The sequence below is a fragment of the Mercenaria mercenaria genome, chromosome 7 (genome assembly GCF_021730395.1).
Source record: "Mercenaria mercenaria strain notata chromosome 7, MADL_Memer_1, whole genome shotgun sequence".
Classification (NCBI taxonomy): Eukaryota; Metazoa; Mollusca; class Bivalvia; order Venerida; family Veneridae; genus Mercenaria; species Mercenaria mercenaria.
In genome coordinates this window covers 41,478,343-41,499,673 of record NC_069367.1, presented here as the reverse complement: position 1 = coordinate 41,499,673, position 21,331 = coordinate 41,478,343, and the positions used below count along the sequence as shown (strand labels likewise).

Here is a 21,331-nt window from a genome sequence, read left to right as displayed (position 1 = left end):
AGCATATCAACGGGGCATTTGCGTCTTCTCCCGATGATTTTCATGTGTATGGTTCTTTTTCTTATCTCAAAACTGCACGGAAGTCGAAACAGCAGGATCTTGGGGTAGATACAGGTCTAGTTTCCAGTTTGGCGGACCCCACTGACTTCTACTGTTGTTGAAGCAGGGTCGGTCGTTTGTACAAACATTTTAACAAGGTAGTGGAGTTTAAAGACAACAACCCATGAATTAAAGAAGTAGGGTTGCAACATTTTTTATGTTTTGGTGTCAAGATTACTTAAAATAGAAAAAAGTGGAAACTTCACAGGTCGTTAAGTCGTGACATCAGTACATTTTATTTTATTAGGCTCGGCTAAACAAGTAGTTGATTTTGCAGAAATGTGTAGAATTATACAACCCTTTCTCCAAGAATTGTGAAAGTTGGTGTATTTGTGGGTGGTTCCAATACTCCCGCTTTCATAGCCTTGGGTATTGTTTAATCACCCCTTGGATATGGTGTCTGCTTTTTAATTGTGTCTTTTGACTGTTCCTGTGAAACGCAGGTTCCATAACCTCAGATCCCCTTCCTAAATTCTAGTTTGTTTAGTTCTGCCCATTGTTTTCTCGTTTGGGGCAAACCCTTTATTTTATCTGGGGACCAAACGCCGCTCTTCATGGAATTACACGCCTCAACACGTGTATCACGTGAAGGTTCCATGTTCATCATCGTTTGAATACATCTGCGGATGTCTCTAAATTGCTTTTTGTACTTTTAGCATGTGTAAATGATGAGCTCTGGTCAAGCCGGGGCTAGAGGGCGTGGACGGTAGCATGCATTTCCACTACCATCCACGAACAGGCTCAATCAAACCTAGCCTGCAACATTTTCGTTTTTGTTGTGTTGAGCGACCTGTGGAGTTTCCATTTCTATTTTAATCTGTGATATCGTGTTAAATTTTGGGGAAAATATAAGATTTTTCTATTCTACTTAATACTTTGAACACAGCTACATAGAAATACTTTTTAAATCATGTCTTCTAGCTTATAGACTGAGTTAAGCATAAGATTCTTATTTGTCAAAACATTATTCTATATATCTGAAAATTGTGTTTTTGATTTGTGGAAGTCGACAGAATGGCTGTTCTTAATAAGTAGCCTTATTTTTAATACGTAACGATTTGTCAAGAAAACATTCACTCAAACATATGTACAACAGACTTGTGAACATATAAAGTAGTATTGATTAGGTCAAAAATGTGTATTATTTGTTGTTGCCTGCTGCATACTGTATATTTGTTCTTTAGTTTTCGAACCGCTTTAACATACTTTAATCTTAAAGACCGACACGCAGAGGTACATCCAAGATGATATACATGTGTAGCTTTTGAATTCTTAACCTTTCTAGAACAGTTCTCACTTATATGCCAATCCAGCTAGAGCAAATCATAATTCTCGTTTAATTTATCTATTAAGCCTCACAATTTAGCAACTGTACAAAAGAAAAAAAAAAAAAAAAAAAGGCATATAAGGTAGTTCAAAACATCATATGGCTTCACTTATATAACGGTTCTTTGATGTTTACCTATAGTTTTGACAAGAAGTAGAATGATCTACTATTGGTAAACATCCAGTGACCACTTATAGAGAAGTGCGACTCCATAGACGATATTACTATAAAAAATGACTTGCCGTCTTAGCGGACTTGCCGTCTTAGCATATTTTGGATTTTTAAAAAGTTTTTAAATAATTCGGCTACATTTTTGTCAATTAAGGCCTCCCACAGAGCCAGCATTAAATTCCTGTGAATCGGTAATACGTGCGACACCTCTGATGTGTACAATCATCCGTTTTTCTGTCAAAAAGGGCCCTTCCTTGCCGTCTTACCATGCTCATTTTCTCTAAACAAAACAGTTTTCCCGTTTTCAGGCCAAAACTGTTCATCTGTTGATAAAACCGTTTACTTGTGAGTGAAGTACTCACTTTTTTCCTTTGCCTGCGCTTGATTTGGTCATATTTGATCAAGAAATAAAGAACTTACGCCACTTTGAAGAATCGAATCGACGGAATTTGGCTTGCCGTCTTAGCCATAAAATGACGTCAAAGTCACGTGGTATGGGCACACTGACAAAGCTATTTATTTTACAGCGAGGTAATTGCCCAGTAGCTGATGACTAGACTTGTTTTATCCAGATTTATGTAATACTATATATATAATATTCATCAACCACTGCGTTTATTCTAAAAGTTAGACTTAGTTATGATGATGCAATTTTACTGATATGTCTGCAGCTCCAGGTGTACATTCAGGTAAAGTTTTCTTACAAAGTGTGCTGTTTTAATAAAGATGGACGAAAAGGAAACTTTTGCATTGCAAAGTCTTAAACACACCGTTGGTAAATACGGACACATGACTCTCGTTTTCGGTCTGGCACAGTGGATGCAAAATTGTTGTACAGGTCTAGCATTGTTATCTTATTAACACGGAACTTCCTGAAATACCTAGACTCAATATACAACACTCGGATCCGTAAACTCATTTTTCATCATCCCTTCTTTAGGTATAAATTGCTCTGAGTGTTTAAATCAGACCACAGTGTCTTGTCATTTCTTTCAATTACATCTTTTTACTATTTATACAATTGTGGCTCTATGTTATAAAATTTTGATTTTGTTTCCATAATTACGTTAATTCTTTTTCACTTTAATCCCAGTTTTTTGCCTTTGATTGGTATATGACAGGAAGCAGAGAACGTAGAGCTTTATACACGATGCTGATTTCTCATCACAAGTGTTCTGTAAATATAGACGTATAATTATGTGGGGAGACATATTGTTTTTGCCCTGTCCGTCCGTCCGTCTGTACGTCACACTTCATTTCCGATCAATAACTGGAGAACCATTTGATCTAGAACCTTCAAACTTCATAGGGTTATAGGGCTGCTGGAGTAGACGACCCCTATTGTTTCTGGGGTCACTCCGTCAAAGGTCAAGGTCACAGGGGCCTGAACATTGAAAACCATTTCCGATCAATAACTAGAGAACCACTCGACCCAGAATGTTGAAACTCCATAGGATGATTTGTCATGTAGTATAGATGACCCCTATTGTTTTTGGGGTCACTCCGTCAAAGGTCAAGGTCACAGGGGCCTGAACATTGAAAACCATTTCCGATCAGTAACTTGAGTACCACTTGACCCAGAATGTTGAAACTTCATAGGATGATTGGTCATGCAGAGTAGATGACCCCTATAGATTTTGGGATCACTCTGTTAAAGGTCAAGATCACAGGGGCCTGAACATTGAAAACCGTTTCCGATCAACAACTTGAGAACCTCTCGACCCAGATTGTTGAAACTTCATAGGATGATTGTTCCTGCAGAGTACATGACTCGTATTGTTTTTGGGGTCACTCCGTTAAAGGTCAAAGTCACATGGGCCTCAACATTGATAACCATTTCCGATCAATAACTTGAGAACCTCTTGATCCAGAATGTTGAAACTTCATAGGATGATTGAACATGCGGAGTAGATGGCCCCTATCGATTTTGGGGTCACTCTGTTAAAGGTCAAGGTCACAGGAGCTTTAACATGGATAACAATTTCCGATCAATAACTTGAGAACTACTTGATCCAGAATGTTCAAACTTCATAGGATGATTAAACATGCAGAGTAGATGATCCCTATTGATTTTTGGGTCAGTCTATTAAAGGTCAAGGTCAAGGGGACCTGGTCATGTAAAATCATTTCCGGAAAATAACTCGAGAACCACTTGACCTAGAATGTTAAAAATTAATAGGATGATTGGACATGCAGAGTAGATGACTCCTATTTATTTTGGGGTCACTTGATCAAAGGCCAAGGTCAGAGGAGCCTGAACAGTGACTTGAGAACCACTAGGCCAAGAGTGTTGAAACTTAGCGGGATGATTGGACATGCCAAGTAGATGATCCCTACTGCAGCCAACCATCAGTGTCTCTTTGACTTTCGCTCCTGACCCCTATTGACTTCTTGCCTATAGGACTTTGCATTGGGGGAGACATGCGCGTTTTTACAAAAGCAATTTCTAGTTTACAAATATGCATGCACACATGTGTACTGTTTTTTATATCCTATGTACATTACTAGTTTATTCCGCGTATGTCAAATATTATGGGGAGAATTCGAATTATTACAGAGAAAATATGTTGCAGAAAAAAAAAGAAAATTGAAAACCATGTAAAGAATGTTTTTCAGAGTTAGAGCCGAAACTAAATTCGTATTATAATGCCAAAAGTTATTAGGTATAAAGACATACAATGTGTTGCTGTATACCGGTATTTCAACTTTAGACAAAAAACTGTGTGTACGCTAACTGTATATGTATAATAATTCATGTCGCCTTTTGTAAATATTTTCAGTGATTTTTTTGCCATTTTGGGAAAAGGTCCGGTACCGGATAAATTAGGAAAGATAGCGAGGTTTTTACTTAGATTGGGAATTTTTATAGTTATTAAAATAATAACATTTAATATGCTTCTTCCTTTAATTCCATGCAAATAGCATCAAACAAACTGTTTAAATGGTTAAATCATGGTGAATGTCAATGTAAGTAAGTTTTCCTTCTGCAGTCATCAAAATGCAAACTTAATTTGGTCATTTGGGGAAATTTTGGATGATAATTGGGAAAAAAGATTGCATTTTTCAATCGGGAAAAGGTCCTTTTAGGGTTACTTTATAAAGAAGGAAAAAAATCACTGATTTTATTGTTTTAGCGATGCACATAGTGTACTTTTACTTCTGAATGTTATAGGGTCTCCAGGGCGTGTCACTATACAGGACCCTAGCCAGATATCAGTGACGGGTGAAGGTGTGGCACGTGGTACTAAAGGTGAAGAGACGTCGTTCACCGTGAACGCCAGTGGTGTCGGAGGCAACATCAAAGTGGAAATATCAGGTGAAATTTTAATTAGAGGCAGGGAATGCTGAACATATTGCCTTTGGCATATCCATAACTTATGAAAATTTGCAAACTTTAACAAATTCTCTTCAGAAAATTTACTTGTATATTGTGATTTGATTTATAAACGCTAGAATTCTTGTAATGCATAAACAGACATATTTTGCTATTTTCTTCTTGAATTGAGATACAGCAGCATTTGCATATATAGCATTGAATGTTGTTTTATATATATTATAGACATATCATTTGCAATCTTCCCTACATTACGTTAATTTGGTATTAGTAGTTTATTGTAAATCAAACACTGTTATATATCATAAAATTAAAAAAAAACAAACATAAAAATCACGTTATTAATAAATTATGTATGCTTCAAATACATTGAAGGCGTTGATATCCTGTAAGTGAAGGGTTACATCTGTGTAGAAAGTCTAAGGATCTTAGGGTGCGTTAGCCCTTCAGTGGAATGTTCACTTGATGACTTAACCTTTCTAACCTGCTATATGAAGCAACGAATGGCTATGATCAAATAAAACCTTAAGAAGAATAGAACGCAGTCGAAGTAACGTAATAGCAGACTCGGTTCGATTAATTCTGATAATGAGAGGCAATAGAATGTGCAAATCCCCTCAAGACACCTAGCACCACCATAAGCGGAGTCGTATTACAATACTAGTAAAATTGAATGTTCTCAATAGTCCCAAAGGACGTTCAGGCCTAGTGTAATGCCACAATATTGATTTGGTAACTTAGAATGTTACATTTATATATTTTAGCCAAAGGGACACCAATAGACTGTAAATGGAACCAGGTGAACCCCGATGTGTACGAGTTCAAATACCGACCTCCTAACGCCGGGGTGTATGATATAAAAGTCTTATGGAACGGCAGAGACGTACCCGGTAATAATTCAATAATAGTGTAGTCATGTCTAAAAGGGATAAAACGTTTCAAGTCTGTTTGGAATCCCAAACCCGACTTGTTTTAAATACAAAAGTATGTAATAGATATAAACGTTCTGACCCCCGAATCAAAATTGCAGATATTTCAACCGGGTGGTCCTTTGTAGTATAATGTCAAGGTGAGTATCTACGATTCTGCATGTTTCTCACCAAGATTAAAGAACAAAATCTTGTGGTATTCCGTTTTAAAAGAAGTAATAAACAGTTTACGAAAATATACACTTTTACCATTTTTTTTTAAATGGAGCAAGTTCAAAAAAGTAGTTAAGTTTCGTAATAATGAAGGCATTATTCAAATTTAAATGTGTTTTATTTTCCAGCAATAAAAGAATACTTTCTCACACGACGGCATACTTTTCCCGACATTCTGTTTCAAAGAATTCTTATATTTGATGTCCGATCTGTACTTAGTAAAACACCGAAAATCAATTAAGAAAACTTAATTTTAAAACAAAACACACTTATTCTGATTACAGTCACTGATCATTGGGCACTGTAAAACTAATGTTGACCGCAACTAGAGCATAGGTCAAAAATTACAAAACCAAACCGATCGATGTTTGTTTTCATTTTCACTTTATGGTCTTGATCGTAGAGGGGTTGTTAAAATGTGTAAATATGATAATACCTATTTACATTATTTGTACTTACCGTTTCAAAGCAATAAGACCAAAGATCAAATATGTCTATTTCTTTTTACGGGAAAGCTTCTCAAGTTTTGTGATTTGGACAGTTATGTGTTGCTTTAAAAAAATGGAACTGTAGTCAGATGCTTATTTCAATTTAAATTATGAAATAGGGGAAACGTGAGAAAAGACACAATTTGGTCTTGGACTTTTGTGAATTGTATGAATATAGATTTTGTGTTGTACTTTTCTATGGAATGCATGTCTTTTCCTAAATATAGTTACTTATAAAATTGATATACTTTTACCAGTTTGTTTTTGAATTGTGAAAGTTGCATTAGAAGATAATAGAGATTCTGTTTGTGTAGAATCCGTACGTAATTTAAATTCTGCGGTTTTGGATGTTATTTCAGGAAGCCCGTTTCACCCACAGATCACTGACCGCTCCAAGGTGTACCTGATGGATGACCTGACGGACCAGAAGGACGAGAATGACCACCTTGCACTCAAGTGTGACTCCGAGACTATCCTCAACTTTAACACAGGAGAAGCCGGACCTGGTAATCATATTTTTTCCGTACTACCTGTGCTATTCCGAGTTCTGTGAAGATAACTACTACATTTTCATATGATCCGCACCACGAGAAAACTAAAATAGTGCGTTTGCGATCAGCATGGATCCAGACCAACCTGCGCATCCGCGCAGTCTGATCAGGATCCATGCTGTTCGCTAACAGTTTCTCTAATTACAATAGGTTTTGAAAGCGAACAGCATGGATCCTGACCAGACAGTGTGAAATTAAATTTATAAAGGTAATTTTATATCCGTGAATATGCATAATATAGTTTGTACTTATTAGTACTGTGAAAGAAATGAGAGATGAACTTTTTAATGAAGTTTTTAATATGTCACCAGGTGTTCTGATTTGTCCTCTGTGGACTGCTGACGCTGCTGTTTCATGGGACTGAATCTTATTTGATAAATGCTCATTATATTTGAATGAATTCAATTTCAGGATCATTTACTGCTGAGGTCCTATCACCCGATGGCCGTCTACCGGTTAACATAAGGAAACCAGACCCGGGAAAAGTGCAAGTTGGTTTTACAGCTAAAGTTGAAGGTAAGTTGTTTATAAAATATTCATGTATGACACTTTCTCCATAAGATTAGTTTTACAAAAATTTTAATGTAGCATTATATTGTTTTTACCTATGGAAGTTGTCAACAGTTAATAGAGAGTACTACACATACTGATTTGAAATATCTTGGAATTACTGCTTTTCCTCGGGAAAAAATGGATAAAATAGCGTTTCAATCGAAAAATACCAGTTTTAGTAATCATCCTTTCTTAGACTAGCTAAACGATAGGTATGAGATATGAGTGAAAGAGTTTCTTGCGTAACATCTGATTATCTGTATTCCAGCGAAACGTGTTTAATTTTTCTTCAGGTGACCATTACATACATCTTTACTGGTCCTCCGTACCTTTGGAAAAGTCACCAATTCTGGCCTACTGTCCGGGTCCCGTGCTTCCCGTGAATCATGCGCACGTGCTTGTTACTGGTGATGGCTGTCGCACTGCACGTGCAACTGTCCCAACAGAATTTATGGTAGATGGGAAGAAAGCTGGTCCAGGTATAGATCTGTTGAATATTTAACAGATGTATCTACTGGTTGATTCACCTTTTTAACATGTTTGTTTTCGTGGATTTTGCAAGGTTGGATCACACTCGGCGCTTGTGCGCCTCGTGAGATCCGATCTGGCAAAAATCCACTCGAGCTATAACCGGTATTATAATAACCCTATTTTATAAGTTAAAATCAAAGTACAATACATATATCTATGTACATGTTCAATTATCATACCGAAACAACATGAAAATATTAGAATAGGCCTATCTTCATTACCATATCATATATAAATTAACATGCCTATAACTCAATCCAGTATGAATAAAATTAATATTCACTTCGTTTCTCTATTAACAGGCACTCTTGCCAGGCATTTCAGAAACGTATATTCTTAAGACTTGTTTAGCTTTATTTTTGATGTTTCAGGAATACCACGTGTACGTATGACAGGTGTAAAGACAAACGTTGACGTTGAAATGAGAGCCATGAAATACGACCGTTACAAATGCAAATATGCAGCCCCTTATCCAGGTATATTGTTTCATACATTTAGACATTGAAACTTAACACACATGTTCACTGTGATAATTTTACTTATTACATACTCGTTTCTATTCCCCGTTAAGTTACACTGGTACCGGAAACGTCAATATTTTTCCATATACTGACGCCTGACTTTCATATCGGGTGCGTAACGTAATTCCACGTGTGCTGTTGCACTATTTTTCAAATTTATTTCAGTATTGTTAATCCTATTCAGGCTGTTGAATTAATTCATGATAGTAACATTATATTTATACTTGTAGATGCGTATGTAATAAAAAGGTTATTATCTTTGCATCGGAAAATATGCACTCGTTCTTAAGCGGAAGAATATTGCGCTCCTAAAGTCGCGCAATATTTCCGCTAAAGAACTCGTGCATATTTCCCGATACAAAGCTAATAACCTATAAATACAATGTACATCTTCTGGACTGAAGATATACGAACACACACACACACACAAGCACACACGCACGCACAACACGATAGCTAAACAGAAAAGTATCCGCAATTAACTGAAATATTAACTAAAGTGTATCAACATCTTTGGAGAAATTATTGACTGGCTGAGCCACCAACCGTCAACACTTCACTAGTTCAAAGATGTTGCTATCTATTTAGAAGAAAATGTAATTTTTATATTTATCTGGAGTCATGTAAAATTAATATTTACCTAGTATCTGGTTCTCTTCAAAAGCAGCGACAAAGCAAGAAATTGGCTACTTGATTAATAATACTTGTCGAATTATATGCTTCTTCCGGACATTGGCAACTTTTAGTTCACTATTGAATATTTTATTGACTTGGTTTATTGTCAAGTAAATGTTAGTATATATTGAATATCATTTGTAATTTTCAGGTGGATACTTACTGCACGTAGAATGGTCTGGTTTCCAGGTGCCTGGATCGCCTTTCAAGGTCAATATCACGACAAAAGGTCATAGTGACAAGGTCAAGGTCGATGGACCTGGACTCAGGGGTGGCTATGTAGGACAGGAGTTACGGGCCGTAGTAGACACAACAGAAGCAGGAAATGGTAATATACTTGCTTTTTTTGTATTTTCTGACAAAAGTAGTGGTTAATTACTCATTTGTGTTGTCTGAGAACCATACCACGGTATACAACTTTAATACAAAAAATAATGTTTTTCCGTTTGCGATTCGTATTCAGTGTTTAGTACATAATGACGGATTTCTTTAAAATATATTTGTAAAGTACAAAATAAATTCTGAAAAAATCCAGAAAAATAAGATTTTATAGAAAATATACGAGACCATACTTCAATACAATGTTCTCCTTTACATTCACTTTTAAGACACTGATTTGCTTAATCTCCTGCCACGAAAGAAATCGTAAAGACATATATATATGAGCCGCGCCATGAGAAAACCAACATAGTGCGTTTGCGACCAGCATGGATCCAGACCATCCTGCGCATCCGCGCAGTCTGATCAGAATCCATGCTGTCCGCTAACGGTTTCTCTGATTGCAATAGGCTTTGAAAGCAAACAGCATGGATCCTGACCAGACTGCGCGGATTCGCAGGCTGGTCTGGATCCATGCTGGTCGCAATCGCACTATGTTGGTTTTCTCATGGCGCGGCTCATATATTATAATCCTGTAGATCACGAGTTTTTTTCTTTTCACTGAACATTTTCCTTGAAATCTATCTTTTCCTTAGGAGAAGTACTTGCCGATTGTCGCGGTTTACGGCACAATGCACGCTGTGACCTAATTGATCACCGTAACGGAAAGTACACGTTACGGATGTTTCCTACTGAAGCTTGTAGACACAAACTGGAAATTAGATACGACGGGGAAGATGTACCAGGTATGAACGGGATCATCATTCCTTTTCAATGTGCTGTTTAACAGAACAGAACAAAAAGTTGCATGCATGTTTTTGTTTAATCTTTTCTGTGCTGCAGTTTTGCACACTTCTTATAGACTAATTATATGTATTAGTGTCGTTCTGATGCATTTTCCTAAATTACTTTAAAAGTTCAAGTTTGTGATGCCATTGCAAGGAAATGGCGTGTGATCAACTTCAAGATTATTTGGCATCATAATCAATTTATATACCGTATTTTTTATGCTTGAATGAAAACAGAATTACATAATTCTCTCCAAAAAGCGCTAATCAATATTTCCTTAACATGGTTACAGGAAGCCCTTTCACTGTGCCTATTGGGGAGCCACCTGATCCTAGGAAGGTGAAGGTATTCGGTCCCGGTATCGAACCTGGCGTCATACAGAGGTTTGAGAGTAAATTTATCGTAGAAACGTTTGGAGCTGGCGCTGGACAACTGTCTGTAAGGATTCGAGGACCAAGAAGTAATATAAAATTTAATTGTTTGTTTATGTTTTAAGGTAATATAAAGCTTAAATGTGTGTTTATATTTTTAATGATAAAGACAGCATATCCGCATTAATCTCTCTCTCTCCCTTCCCGCTCCCCCCCCCCCCCCCCCCACTCCTTGCCCTCTCTCTTTTTCCGCCTTCCCCTGTCTCTCTCTCTCTCTCCCTCCCTCCCTCTCTTTCCCTCCTCTCTCCCCCCCCCCCCCCCCCTCTCTCTCTCTCTCTCTCTCTCTCTCTCTCTCCCCCTCCCCCCTCGCCTCAACCTCCCCTCCTCCTCTCTCTATACCTCCCCCATCCCCCTCTCTCTCTCCCTCCCCTACCCCTGTCTCTCTCCCTCCCCCTCCCCCTCTCTCTATCCCTCTACCCCTCCCCCTCTCTCTCGTCCCCCTGCCCCCTCTCTCTCTCTCTATCCCTCTCCCTCTCTCTCCCTCCCCCACCCCCCTCTCTCTTCTCTTCCTCCCACTCGTCCCTCCCTCTGTCGAAAAATAAACCTTAGATGCATGACTGATTTCTCTACATGTCAAAAACTACTTACGTCTGAGCCGCTTCATAAAAGCAAAATGATTTGAATTTGAATCTTAAGATTCGGAAGACATTAAATCATACAGGTTTGTATGTATGAAAGGTTATACATGATCCAGCTATTGAACACACGACAAGCGCTATAGTTCTAGCTGGTTGTTTCTCTTATTGTACGTTCTTTGGTGAAGTTTTTTTTTCGGTTTGTTGTTTGATGGGGAGTAGGGGGACGAAACTATGTAAAATGTGACGTCTTAATTCTGGATTCTTATCTACACTATTAAAGTTAATTCTTAGAATAGGCGTTTATTGATCAGTTTTATACTCTTTTGCAATTGATGACTAACATGTGTACAATTTAACAATACAACGTACAAGCACAGCGATCTGCACTTTGTTCTACATATGGTACAGACAGACGGATATAAAAGTAAATATTGAGCACTCAATTACATTCTTATACACGATCAAATCTGTGTATTTATTAATGAACACCCCTTTTTTACAGGTGCATTCCATGTGGATATGAAGAGAGACCGGGAGGAGGAAAGAACTATTGTTTGCCGGTACGACCCGGAGGAACCCGGTGAATATATCATCATGGTGAAATGGTCAGGTGTGCACGTGCCAGGCAGCCCATTCAGTGTACCTGTGTTCGAGTCTCTTGAGGCGCTATATAAGCATGTTAAACAGACTAAACAAGTTGAACTTATAGCAGATTATCAGTGGAAAGAAGAAATTTAGTCCCATTAATTTTCATGAAATGGAATCTGTTAATTTTTGCATATTCTACAGATGTGTAAAATAGACTGTCAGGCATTTTACCGTTATTCTGCAAACTAGCCGACAATCAGAATTGAAGGCCAAAGTTTAATATGAGCCGTGCCATGAGAAAACCAACATAGTGGGTTTGCGACCAGCATGGATCCAGACCAGCCTGCGCATCCGCGCAGTCTGGTCAGGATCCATGCTGTTCGCTAACAGTTTCTCCACTTCCAATAGGCTTTAAAAGCGAACAGCATGGAGCCTGACCAGACTGCGCGGATGAGAAAACCAACATAGTGGGTTTGCGACCAGCATGGATCCAGACCAGCCTGCGCATCCGCGCAGTCTGGTCAGGATCCATGCTGTTCGCTAACAGTTTCTCCAATTCCAATAGGCTTTAAAAGCGAACAGCATGGAGCCTGACAAGACTGCGCGGATGCGCAGGCTGGTCTGGATCCATGCTGGTCGCAAACCCACTATGCTGGTTTTCCCATGGCACGGCTCATATATATTTTATTAAAACACATTGAAAGTATAATACATAAGTTGTGAAAATATAAAAAAGAGCATGCCTTTAAGTGGACTATTTTAGATATACACGTTTTTTCTGGAATTACTTCGAAATTACGACATTCTAGTATGAAAGTATGTATTACTGAAACCCGTATGTTACTGCAAACATTTTCAGAAAATGATGACCGCAAGCCAATTACATTGTTTATATGAAGATACTATTATGATAAAATAAACTTTGTTAGGTATAATACTTGTACACATTTACCAACGTGAATGAAATTAACAGCATAAGGTAGATTTAATCGAGCGGTCAAGTTGACGTTTTTTTTTCAATGTATCTTAGCTTGAATTTATTGCCTTTTGTTCAAATTAAGCTTTGTGAAACTGTTGTGTTCATAGACTATACTGACAATCAATCAGTGTAGCAGAATCTATACTGTGCTAGATGTGTAATCATTGACTTACAGTACTGATTGATTAATTGGTTAACCAATCAATCAAAAGAATGATTGAATTAAGTTTATGACAATGGAAACAACATCTATTTCAAATAACGACAGGCATGTAATGTCTGTATGCATATTTATCAGCATTGTGTGCCGGATTAATTTAAAGTTCCATTTAAAGTAGGAACCTCCTCGCAAGTGACGCAGACAGAGGGGGAATGACGTTAGAATTCCTCGTAGATATTTTTAAGAAGAAACCATACTTCGGTGTTGGAGCTAATATCAAAAGAGATCTACATGCATGATGGACAATTGGAAACCTTAGTTTTTCGTTTATAGGACTTGATTATGTTATAGATGAATGTGCAGCTATTCTGTTCGATCGATAATATTTTCATAAGAAATATAAATGTTTATTTCATGCTTTTCAGTGGTTTACTGAAATATAATGGTAGATTATATCCTGGTAAACCCACAGTGAAATTTATCAAAATATAATTTTCACTGTGCCGGACTACTTTCTTCCCCCAATTGGACACCTCTCTATGTACATGTATATACATGAGGTGACAGGTTGGTTGTAGTAGCTTCCCTTTGTTTACATGTTTGTAACAACAACAACAACACCTGTCAAATCTGACGTCTGCTTTAGTATACAATCAAGATGTCTGTAGAAGAACTGGATCCAGAGGTCTTGAATGACATTTTCACAAATTTCTTTGACCAGGAGGAATATGGAGACTTTCAGGTTGCAGACAGGAACTTTAGACAAGTAGATGCTGACCAGTTTCTTAAAGAAAATGAAAATAAAAATACCCAAAAGAAGACAGAGAGTGACATGAAGTTATTCTTCTCTTTTCTGATGTCAAAAAATGAAATGAGAAAACCAGAATACATTCCCCCATATCAGCTTAATTCATTACTGTGTGAATTTATCTTGGGTGTTACCAAGAAAGATGGCAGGGAATATGAGCCTACAACTTTGGGGGGCTTTATAAGCTCTGTTGACAGGTATCTAAAAGCAAGTGGCAGCAATGTTGCCATATTCAAGGACAGAGAATTTTCCAAAACACGAGCTGTCCTTTCAAGAAAACAGCAACAGCTGAAAGGCCAGGGACTTGGCAATAAGCCGAGAGCTGCAGAAACCATGACAGAGTCTATCATTGACCAGATGCATGAAGCCAGGACACTAGGTGACTACACTCCAAGGTCTTTGTTACACTCCATGTGGTTTGTATGACAAACCATTTTGGAATGCGGACAGGCAAAGAATGCCGTGATCTCTGCTGGGGAGATATTCATCTTAGAATGGACGAAACTTCTGGTGAGGAGTATCTTATATATGACCAAGAGAGACAAACCAAAACCAGATCTGGTTCAAATCCTCGGGACATTAGGTACGTTTCAATTGCATTTTTATTTAATGGCTTTATTACACTCCCGCAACGTCGAACATGTGATAAATAGCGGATATTACATGAGTGTCTTTTCATATTGAATTTATTAAACTCGTTGAATAAAATGATAAAATGCGAGGCTCTGCCGAGCATTTTATCAATTTTATTCACGAGTTTAATAAATTAAATGTCGAAAGACACAAATGTAATATTCTTTTCATCACATGTTAGCTATTCATGTCGAAACATCAAAAATTCAACTTTCTTTTACTATACAAATAAGTCAATTTGTCCAGCGTCTCTATACTGTAAACGACGTCGACGTCAAAGCGTTATTACACTAGTGTATTATCATTTTTATTTAATGGCTTTATTACACTCCCGCAAAGTCGAACATGTGATAAAGTAATTTAATTCATATACAGTAGATCTACCATAATTTTTGTGTTGTTTTTTTTCAGTGTCACTGAATGAGCACTAAAATTAGTAATTTCAAAATTTGTGTCACAAATTGAAATATCTCATTCTTCCACTGATATTTCTTTTCGGTTTATTTCATGCACAAAATGCTTTAAATATTTTGTATTTTTGATACCATCTTAAAATATCTTTAAAATTGCACAAGCTTTCCTTGTGAAAATGTGAAATCTGTGAAATAAAAAAAAAAATATATGTGAAATCTGATATTACAGGAGTGTCTTTTCATATTGAATTTATTAAACAAGTTGAATAAAATAATAAAATGCGAGGCTCTGCAGAGCATTTTATCAATTTTACTCATCGAGTTTAAAGGCACTGACCTCCAGATTTGGATAAATAATATTTTTTCTTTCAAATTGAACTTTGGTCATATTACGAACATTAGAATATGAGTTTTTGTTTCTAAAATAATTTAAAAATCCTATTCAAGAAAAAAAGATGACCGTCTCGGCAATCGAACCCGGACAACCACGGCAATAAAGACATTTTCCCGTCTTCGTAACCAATAAAGCTATTGAGGAATTAGTGAGTTATGATTTCAAAATACAGATTTTTATAATTGAGACAGTTTACCTGGAGTAATGCGTTACAAACGCATTTCGATTTTCATCGTAAAAAGTAGAAAAAACAGCAAATTCTAATGTGTTTCCGTAACATGATATAGTTTGTCAGTAATTAAGTTTTAACCCTTCTTAAGAAATATAGCATTTATTTCCAGATATCTAAAAAATCTTTTAGTAGACTAGTAGAATGATCTGGAGGCCAGTCCCTTTAATAAACTCAATGTGGAAAGTCACAAATGTCATATTCTTTTTTCCCCACATGATAACCTTCCCTGGCGAAACATCAAAAATTCTACTTTCTTTTACTAGATTATATGAATAAGTCAATTTGACTAACGTCTCCTATACTATAAACAACGTCCACGCGTTTACTGAAATATAATGGTAGATTATTTGTAATGATAACGATAAACAACAAAACAGCTATCCAAACTGGGATTCGAACCCAGGCCTACTGCTACTTAGTAACAGCCGTCCTTCCGCTAGACTATTTGGATGCACAACTGTTGTATGTTGCTACAATCACCATTACGATTTAGAGTTTTAGACTTGCATTTTTTCTGTAAAATGTCTGTCAAAAGGTTAGAGACTGTAATAAAGATAAATGTTTTAATGATGTATAACAGTGTAAATTTCATTACTTCAGAGGTACAAAACCCAAAGCCTATGCCACTGCTGACGCCCAGAGAGATCCTGTACATCTGTACAAGCTGTACAGCCAGAAACGACCGGACGAAATGTGCAAACCTGACAGCCCATTCTTCCTTACACCAAATGATAAACCACAGAGATGCTGGTTCAAAAAAAACCCCACTTGGAATAAATAAACTTTACAACATTATGAGAGACATGAAGGCTGAAGCAGGAATTGAAAATCCCAGAATAACGCCTTACAGGTGTGCATATTATACATCTATATTCTTATTTTATGCTTTTCCATGGTTTATTCTAGATATAATAAATGAACAGCTGAAAATATCCTGATATAGCAACGTTTTATAAGCCTGATTTTATAGCCGATATTGTTCTGAGTTCCAAACTGAAAATTTTTCCCCCCATTTTTCTGCAAACATTTTCAATTCAGAGCTTTAAAACGACAGTTTTACTGGAATGTCAAGTACGTAAATTATAAGCCGTCATATGGATACTAAAACTTTTTCCGACAATCAAAAAAATTCAAATCTGACATCTATTGATCTTTTCTTTCCTTTTCAAATTCATTTCTGAAAAAAAGAAACACCCTAAAACTGTAAAATATCTACTTTTGAAATACCCTTACCAAAGTCATACCTGCATAAATTCAGTATATTTAAAGTAGTTTGATAACAAGAATCTTCAAGTACTTATCAGACTGTAAGCCCAGGCCTCCAGATAATTTTTCATGCAATTAGTGTTTCAATTCTTTGTTTTTTCACAACCAAATTCAATCAGTATTAGTTTTGCATCGCAAACATTTAATCTTTCTTAGTTAGTTTTTTTTTTTTTTTTTGCTGGAGGGAGTGCATCTATCATTTTTTGTCCGTTTTCAATGACTTTAGTAATTTTTCTGTTACGTTTTAGTATTTCGCTATTCATCATGGGCTATTTCCAACCAGAATCAATGACATTTGTTATGATGTCCGTACAATTCCACCTGCGATTTCTTCATTAAGATTTTTTCCGTTCTTGTCATAAAATTAACCATAGAAGGACATGCACTGTCAGTTTGATGCTTTGCTCATCCTCGCTTTCTTACTGCCGACGTCATATTCGCAATTTCTTAGAAGGTGATATCATTCTAGCAAGCTAATAAATGGCACGATTAAGATTTTATCGCTGACTTGAATTAGCCGTGAAATTAAGAAAATTTTAGTAATAAGTTCCCAAACATGGTTTATCGTAGAATAACCCGTGTTTTCTGTGTTCTTATGCGTACATGTAAGAATGTATCAAGAAGGCCGTATTATTTTAAATACTGTTTCGCATAAGAACGAAAAACTCGTGTTATTCTACGATAAATCACACTTGGGAACTTGTTATTTCGATTCTAACACTACATACTAGTATCAACAGTGTAAGAAAAAACTACTTTTTACAACCGTGCTATGCACCTGGATCGGTAACGTCACTGCACGCGAGTGGTTTATTTAAGAAATAATATATCTCATCGGTGATTTGTCGCTGAATAAATCACTGTTTGGAGTTCAGATGCGAAGGAATTATATCACGAGGGCGGAGCCCGAGTTGTATAATACTACGCAGCTGAACGACAAACACTGATTTATTCAAGAGCAAATCACTAAATGAGATGTATTATTTTGATTCTAACACGTTACCAAGGACGGGACACCTGCACTTTACCAGTACGCACATTAAATAAACACTCCCCATTTATTCTTATGGGGGCTACTGCCCCCACACCCCCGTTTTTCTGTTTTCTTTAATGAATAGATTATTGTTACAATTTATTTAAATGATTGTAACGAGCACATCCTACCTTTTACAATCCTAGCAAAAAGTGCGTACCAGTAAAGCGCATTCTAGCCCCAAGGACTTTAAAGTACATCTTTGCCAGCATTCATTAATTATTTGCCCGTTTTCAATCGGTTTCTTTCTAGCGCGCTGCTACGCCGTTTGACGCAATAATTGTGACGTCAGAACAGTGAATTGTTGTTTGATAATTCACTGATTCCAGCCTTCTTTGTTTAATAGTAAAATGAATCGGATCGTGTTAGAATGCAGAATGAGAATAACCCGAGAGCCCTCCATGTCAGCCAACTTAGAAAAACGAACTTATGCCTGCATACTTATTCTAAAGAAAATGCACTTGTACAAAATAATTTATGCCTTCAAATAATTTCATAGGTCAATGATATGAAAATTCCATTCATTTTTTTTTTCAGCTCCAGAAAACATCTGGTTCAAACTCTAAACGATGCTGGGGTCCCTGCCAACCAAATCATGCAAATTTCTGGTCACAAGAATGTGAATTCTATAAACAACTACAGTAAAATCAACAACGACCAGTCGAGAAATATTTCTAAAATACTGTCGAATCAGAGAAATGAAACCAACCTTCAAACTCAAGGAAGTGGTGCTGCCAGTGCTCCGGAGCCATGGACTGGGCCTTTCGGATCCAATCGCTCTCGCAGTCTTTTTGCAAGCAGCACTTTCCACGGACCTGTGACTTTCAATTTCCACAGTACATCTGTATCGGAAACACTGTCACAAATGTCCACAGTTAACGTAGGCCGAAGTAATGCAACTGCTGAAGAGTCCGTTTCCAACATGCTCGATTCGCCAGTTGCCACTGCCAGACCATTCAAACGAATAAGAATGATTCCAGAAAGTGACAGTGACTAACTGTAACACTCACGACACGAGAGTTTACATATAAGTCCATTTAAAATCCCACTGTTACACTGTTCGTATTGTTTCTCCAGTTATTTGTTCTAACTGTTTACCGATTGACTGAAGTAAACAAAATGGCGGACTCGAATTTTGACAAGCGCAAGTGCGCGTATCTGCGCGTATGAATTTCACACATTGTTTGTTTAAATATATCTGAAGTTACATGAATAAAATTTTTGAAGTACCAAATATATTATTATATCCCTTACAAATAAATTAATCTCCTTTCTTCTGTTAGACAAAACACAACCTGGACCAAATTTGTAGAACTATTTGGGACGCATAACACAGCGCTGACAGTCGTAAACAGTGGGGCTCCCTGCGGGGGAATTTTTAAAAAGTAAAACGATTTTATAAAAGAAACCACTGAATAAGCATGAAATAAACAGAAAATTTGTTTGTTTCGGTGAAAGATCGAAATTTATTTCATCTCGTGAACATCACATGTTAATATTTTCACTCGTGGCTTCGCCACTCGTGAAAATATTCATGTGATGTTCACTCGATGAAATAAATTTTCGATCTTACACCGAAACAAACAAATATCCTCTATTTAAAAAAGTGTATGTTTTATATTTTACAGCGAGGTCTCTCAACAACTGAGACTTTATATTATTTGAAGCTGATGTACAAGAATAAATATTATCATATGTTTGACGTCTTGAAATAACGCCATGCCATATTGTCGTCCCCAGCCGAAGTCGAAGGGATGTAGATTTGACGTTGTCTTTCCGTCAGTTTGTGCGTCTGTGCTTGCATGCGTGCGTCCGTCCTTCCGAAATGGAAAACTCTTATAATTCAAAAAGTATTTTAGCTAGAATCACCAAACTTCACATAATTGTTATAAAAAAACATGATATTTGTTCTCCCCTTGACACAGTAAAAGCAGTGTTTTAAAATCAGGATTTCTTACCTATCTGAGCAGCCTATTGATGCATCTTCTTGAAACCTAATACAAATGTAGATCTCTATGGGGCGGTGGTGCACGCGCAACTTTCGTCGGGAGCGTTTCAGTAACTGTTTAAATCATTGCTCTTTAATTGTTTTAGAATTCAGAAAATTCCTGCATAACAAAGTAACCAGTTGATGGATCTAGATAATTTTTAGATAAAGTATCTATCCACTTTTTTTCAAGATATATTCACTAATGTAAGAGTTGTTTTAAAGTCCTTAAATTCCAACATAAACCATAAAGCCAATTGATAGAAATCAATACTAAAACGTATTAAAGGACGAATTATTTTAAATCTTTATCATACATGTACGACTGATAATACCAATTCACCGAATTTGCTGGCTGATATATTCCTTAGTGAGATATCCGTTTGAGGTATGAAAGTCGTTGAATGAACTAACTTTGTCTACAGTATACTGCCTGCATGGGTGATAAAGACTAATTTCAGTGTTTCGACAGAAAAGGCAATAATACGATCTATAGATCACAAGCCTGTGTTTTTCCGTATTGAATTTATCAAACTCGCTGTCAGAATGAGAATGATAAAAAAGCCCGACAGAGACTCGCATTTTTTTTTATAAAACTCGTTAAATAAATTCAATATGAAAAGACACTCGTGAAAGAGATGCGTTTTAATTTGTAATGTATGGCGGCTGATATAGGACATTTCGTTTTGTCGTGTTGGCGTGCGCGTGCTTTTTGTTTATAGGTAGCACATTTCGTCGTGTCGTCCTGGCGCGTACATGAACGCTCCAGAAAAAAGAAAGTTGTGCGTGTCGTTATGGCGTGCGCGCCAAGGGACAAAACGAAACTAACATTGCGACACAACGTAACATATAACGTGACAGAGTGAAACTTTCTATTTCGTGTTCTGGTATTAATCATTTATGAAAACGTAGCATTTAAATAGATAGATAGAAACACGTAAACACATTGATACGGAAGAAACACATCTATTGTTCATACAAAGATCTGTTAGTAAGAAAAAGTTAATATTTTCATGACAGTTAATTGGTTCACTCATTAACCTTTACCCTGCTAAATTTCTAAAATCGACTGGTCTGTCAATCAACTTCGGCAGTACCTTTTGTTATTCGAAGTGGGGTTCACTGAAAATTTACTGACTGAACAGAGACCAGTGCAGACCATGATCAGCCTGCACGTGCAGGCTGATCTTGGTCTGCACTGGTCTCAAAGCTAGAATTACTTGCAGGCAGCAGGCTAAAGGTTAAATAATAAACGAACTGCTGAACTGACA

At 36.9% G+C, this 21,331-nt stretch overlaps 2 protein-coding genes across 4 annotated transcripts in view; both read left to right on the top strand.

The window, feature by feature from the left end:
- Positions 1-13,704, top strand: part of LOC123554375 (filamin-B-like) — a 32,205-nt gene extending 18,501 nt beyond the window's left edge. For both annotated transcript variants that reach the window (XM_045344471.2, XM_045344470.2), the window contains 10 exons: positions 4,770-4,913; positions 5,696-5,821; positions 6,921-7,067; positions 7,524-7,628; positions 7,958-8,143; positions 8,567-8,671; positions 9,543-9,719; positions 10,366-10,515; positions 10,851-11,018; positions 12,070-13,704. In XM_045344471.2, coding sequence (XP_045200406.2) covers positions 4,770-4,913; positions 5,696-5,821; positions 6,921-7,067; positions 7,524-7,628; positions 7,958-8,143; positions 8,567-8,671; positions 9,543-9,719; positions 10,366-10,515; positions 10,851-11,018; positions 12,070-12,305 — 1,544 coding nt within the window. In that variant the 3' untranslated portion in view covers positions 12,306-13,704. The remainder of the gene's footprint in view (positions 1-4,769; positions 4,914-5,695; positions 5,822-6,920; positions 7,068-7,523; positions 7,629-7,957; positions 8,144-8,566; positions 8,672-9,542; positions 9,720-10,365; positions 10,516-10,850; positions 11,019-12,069) is intronic.
- Positions 13,705-14,323: 619 nt separating this feature from the next.
- On the top strand, positions 14,324-19,205 carry LOC123534129 (uncharacterized). Of its 2 annotated transcripts, XM_053548209.1 has the most exons (3): positions 14,324-14,685; positions 16,375-16,624; positions 18,611-19,204. In XM_053548209.1, the coding sequence occupies exons 1-3, from the start codon at positions 14,631-14,633 to the stop codon at positions 19,068-19,070; spliced, it is 765 nt and encodes a 254-aa protein (XP_053404184.1). In that variant the 5' UTR covers positions 14,324-14,630; the 3' UTR covers positions 19,071-19,204. The 2 variants fall into 2 exon arrangements, with proteins under 2 accessions (XP_053404184.1, XP_053404183.1); XM_053548208.1 differs by lacking the exon at positions 14,324-14,685 and having other exon boundaries at positions 15,631-16,624; positions 18,611-19,205.
- The last annotated feature ends 2,126 nt before the right edge of the window (positions 19,206-21,331 follow it).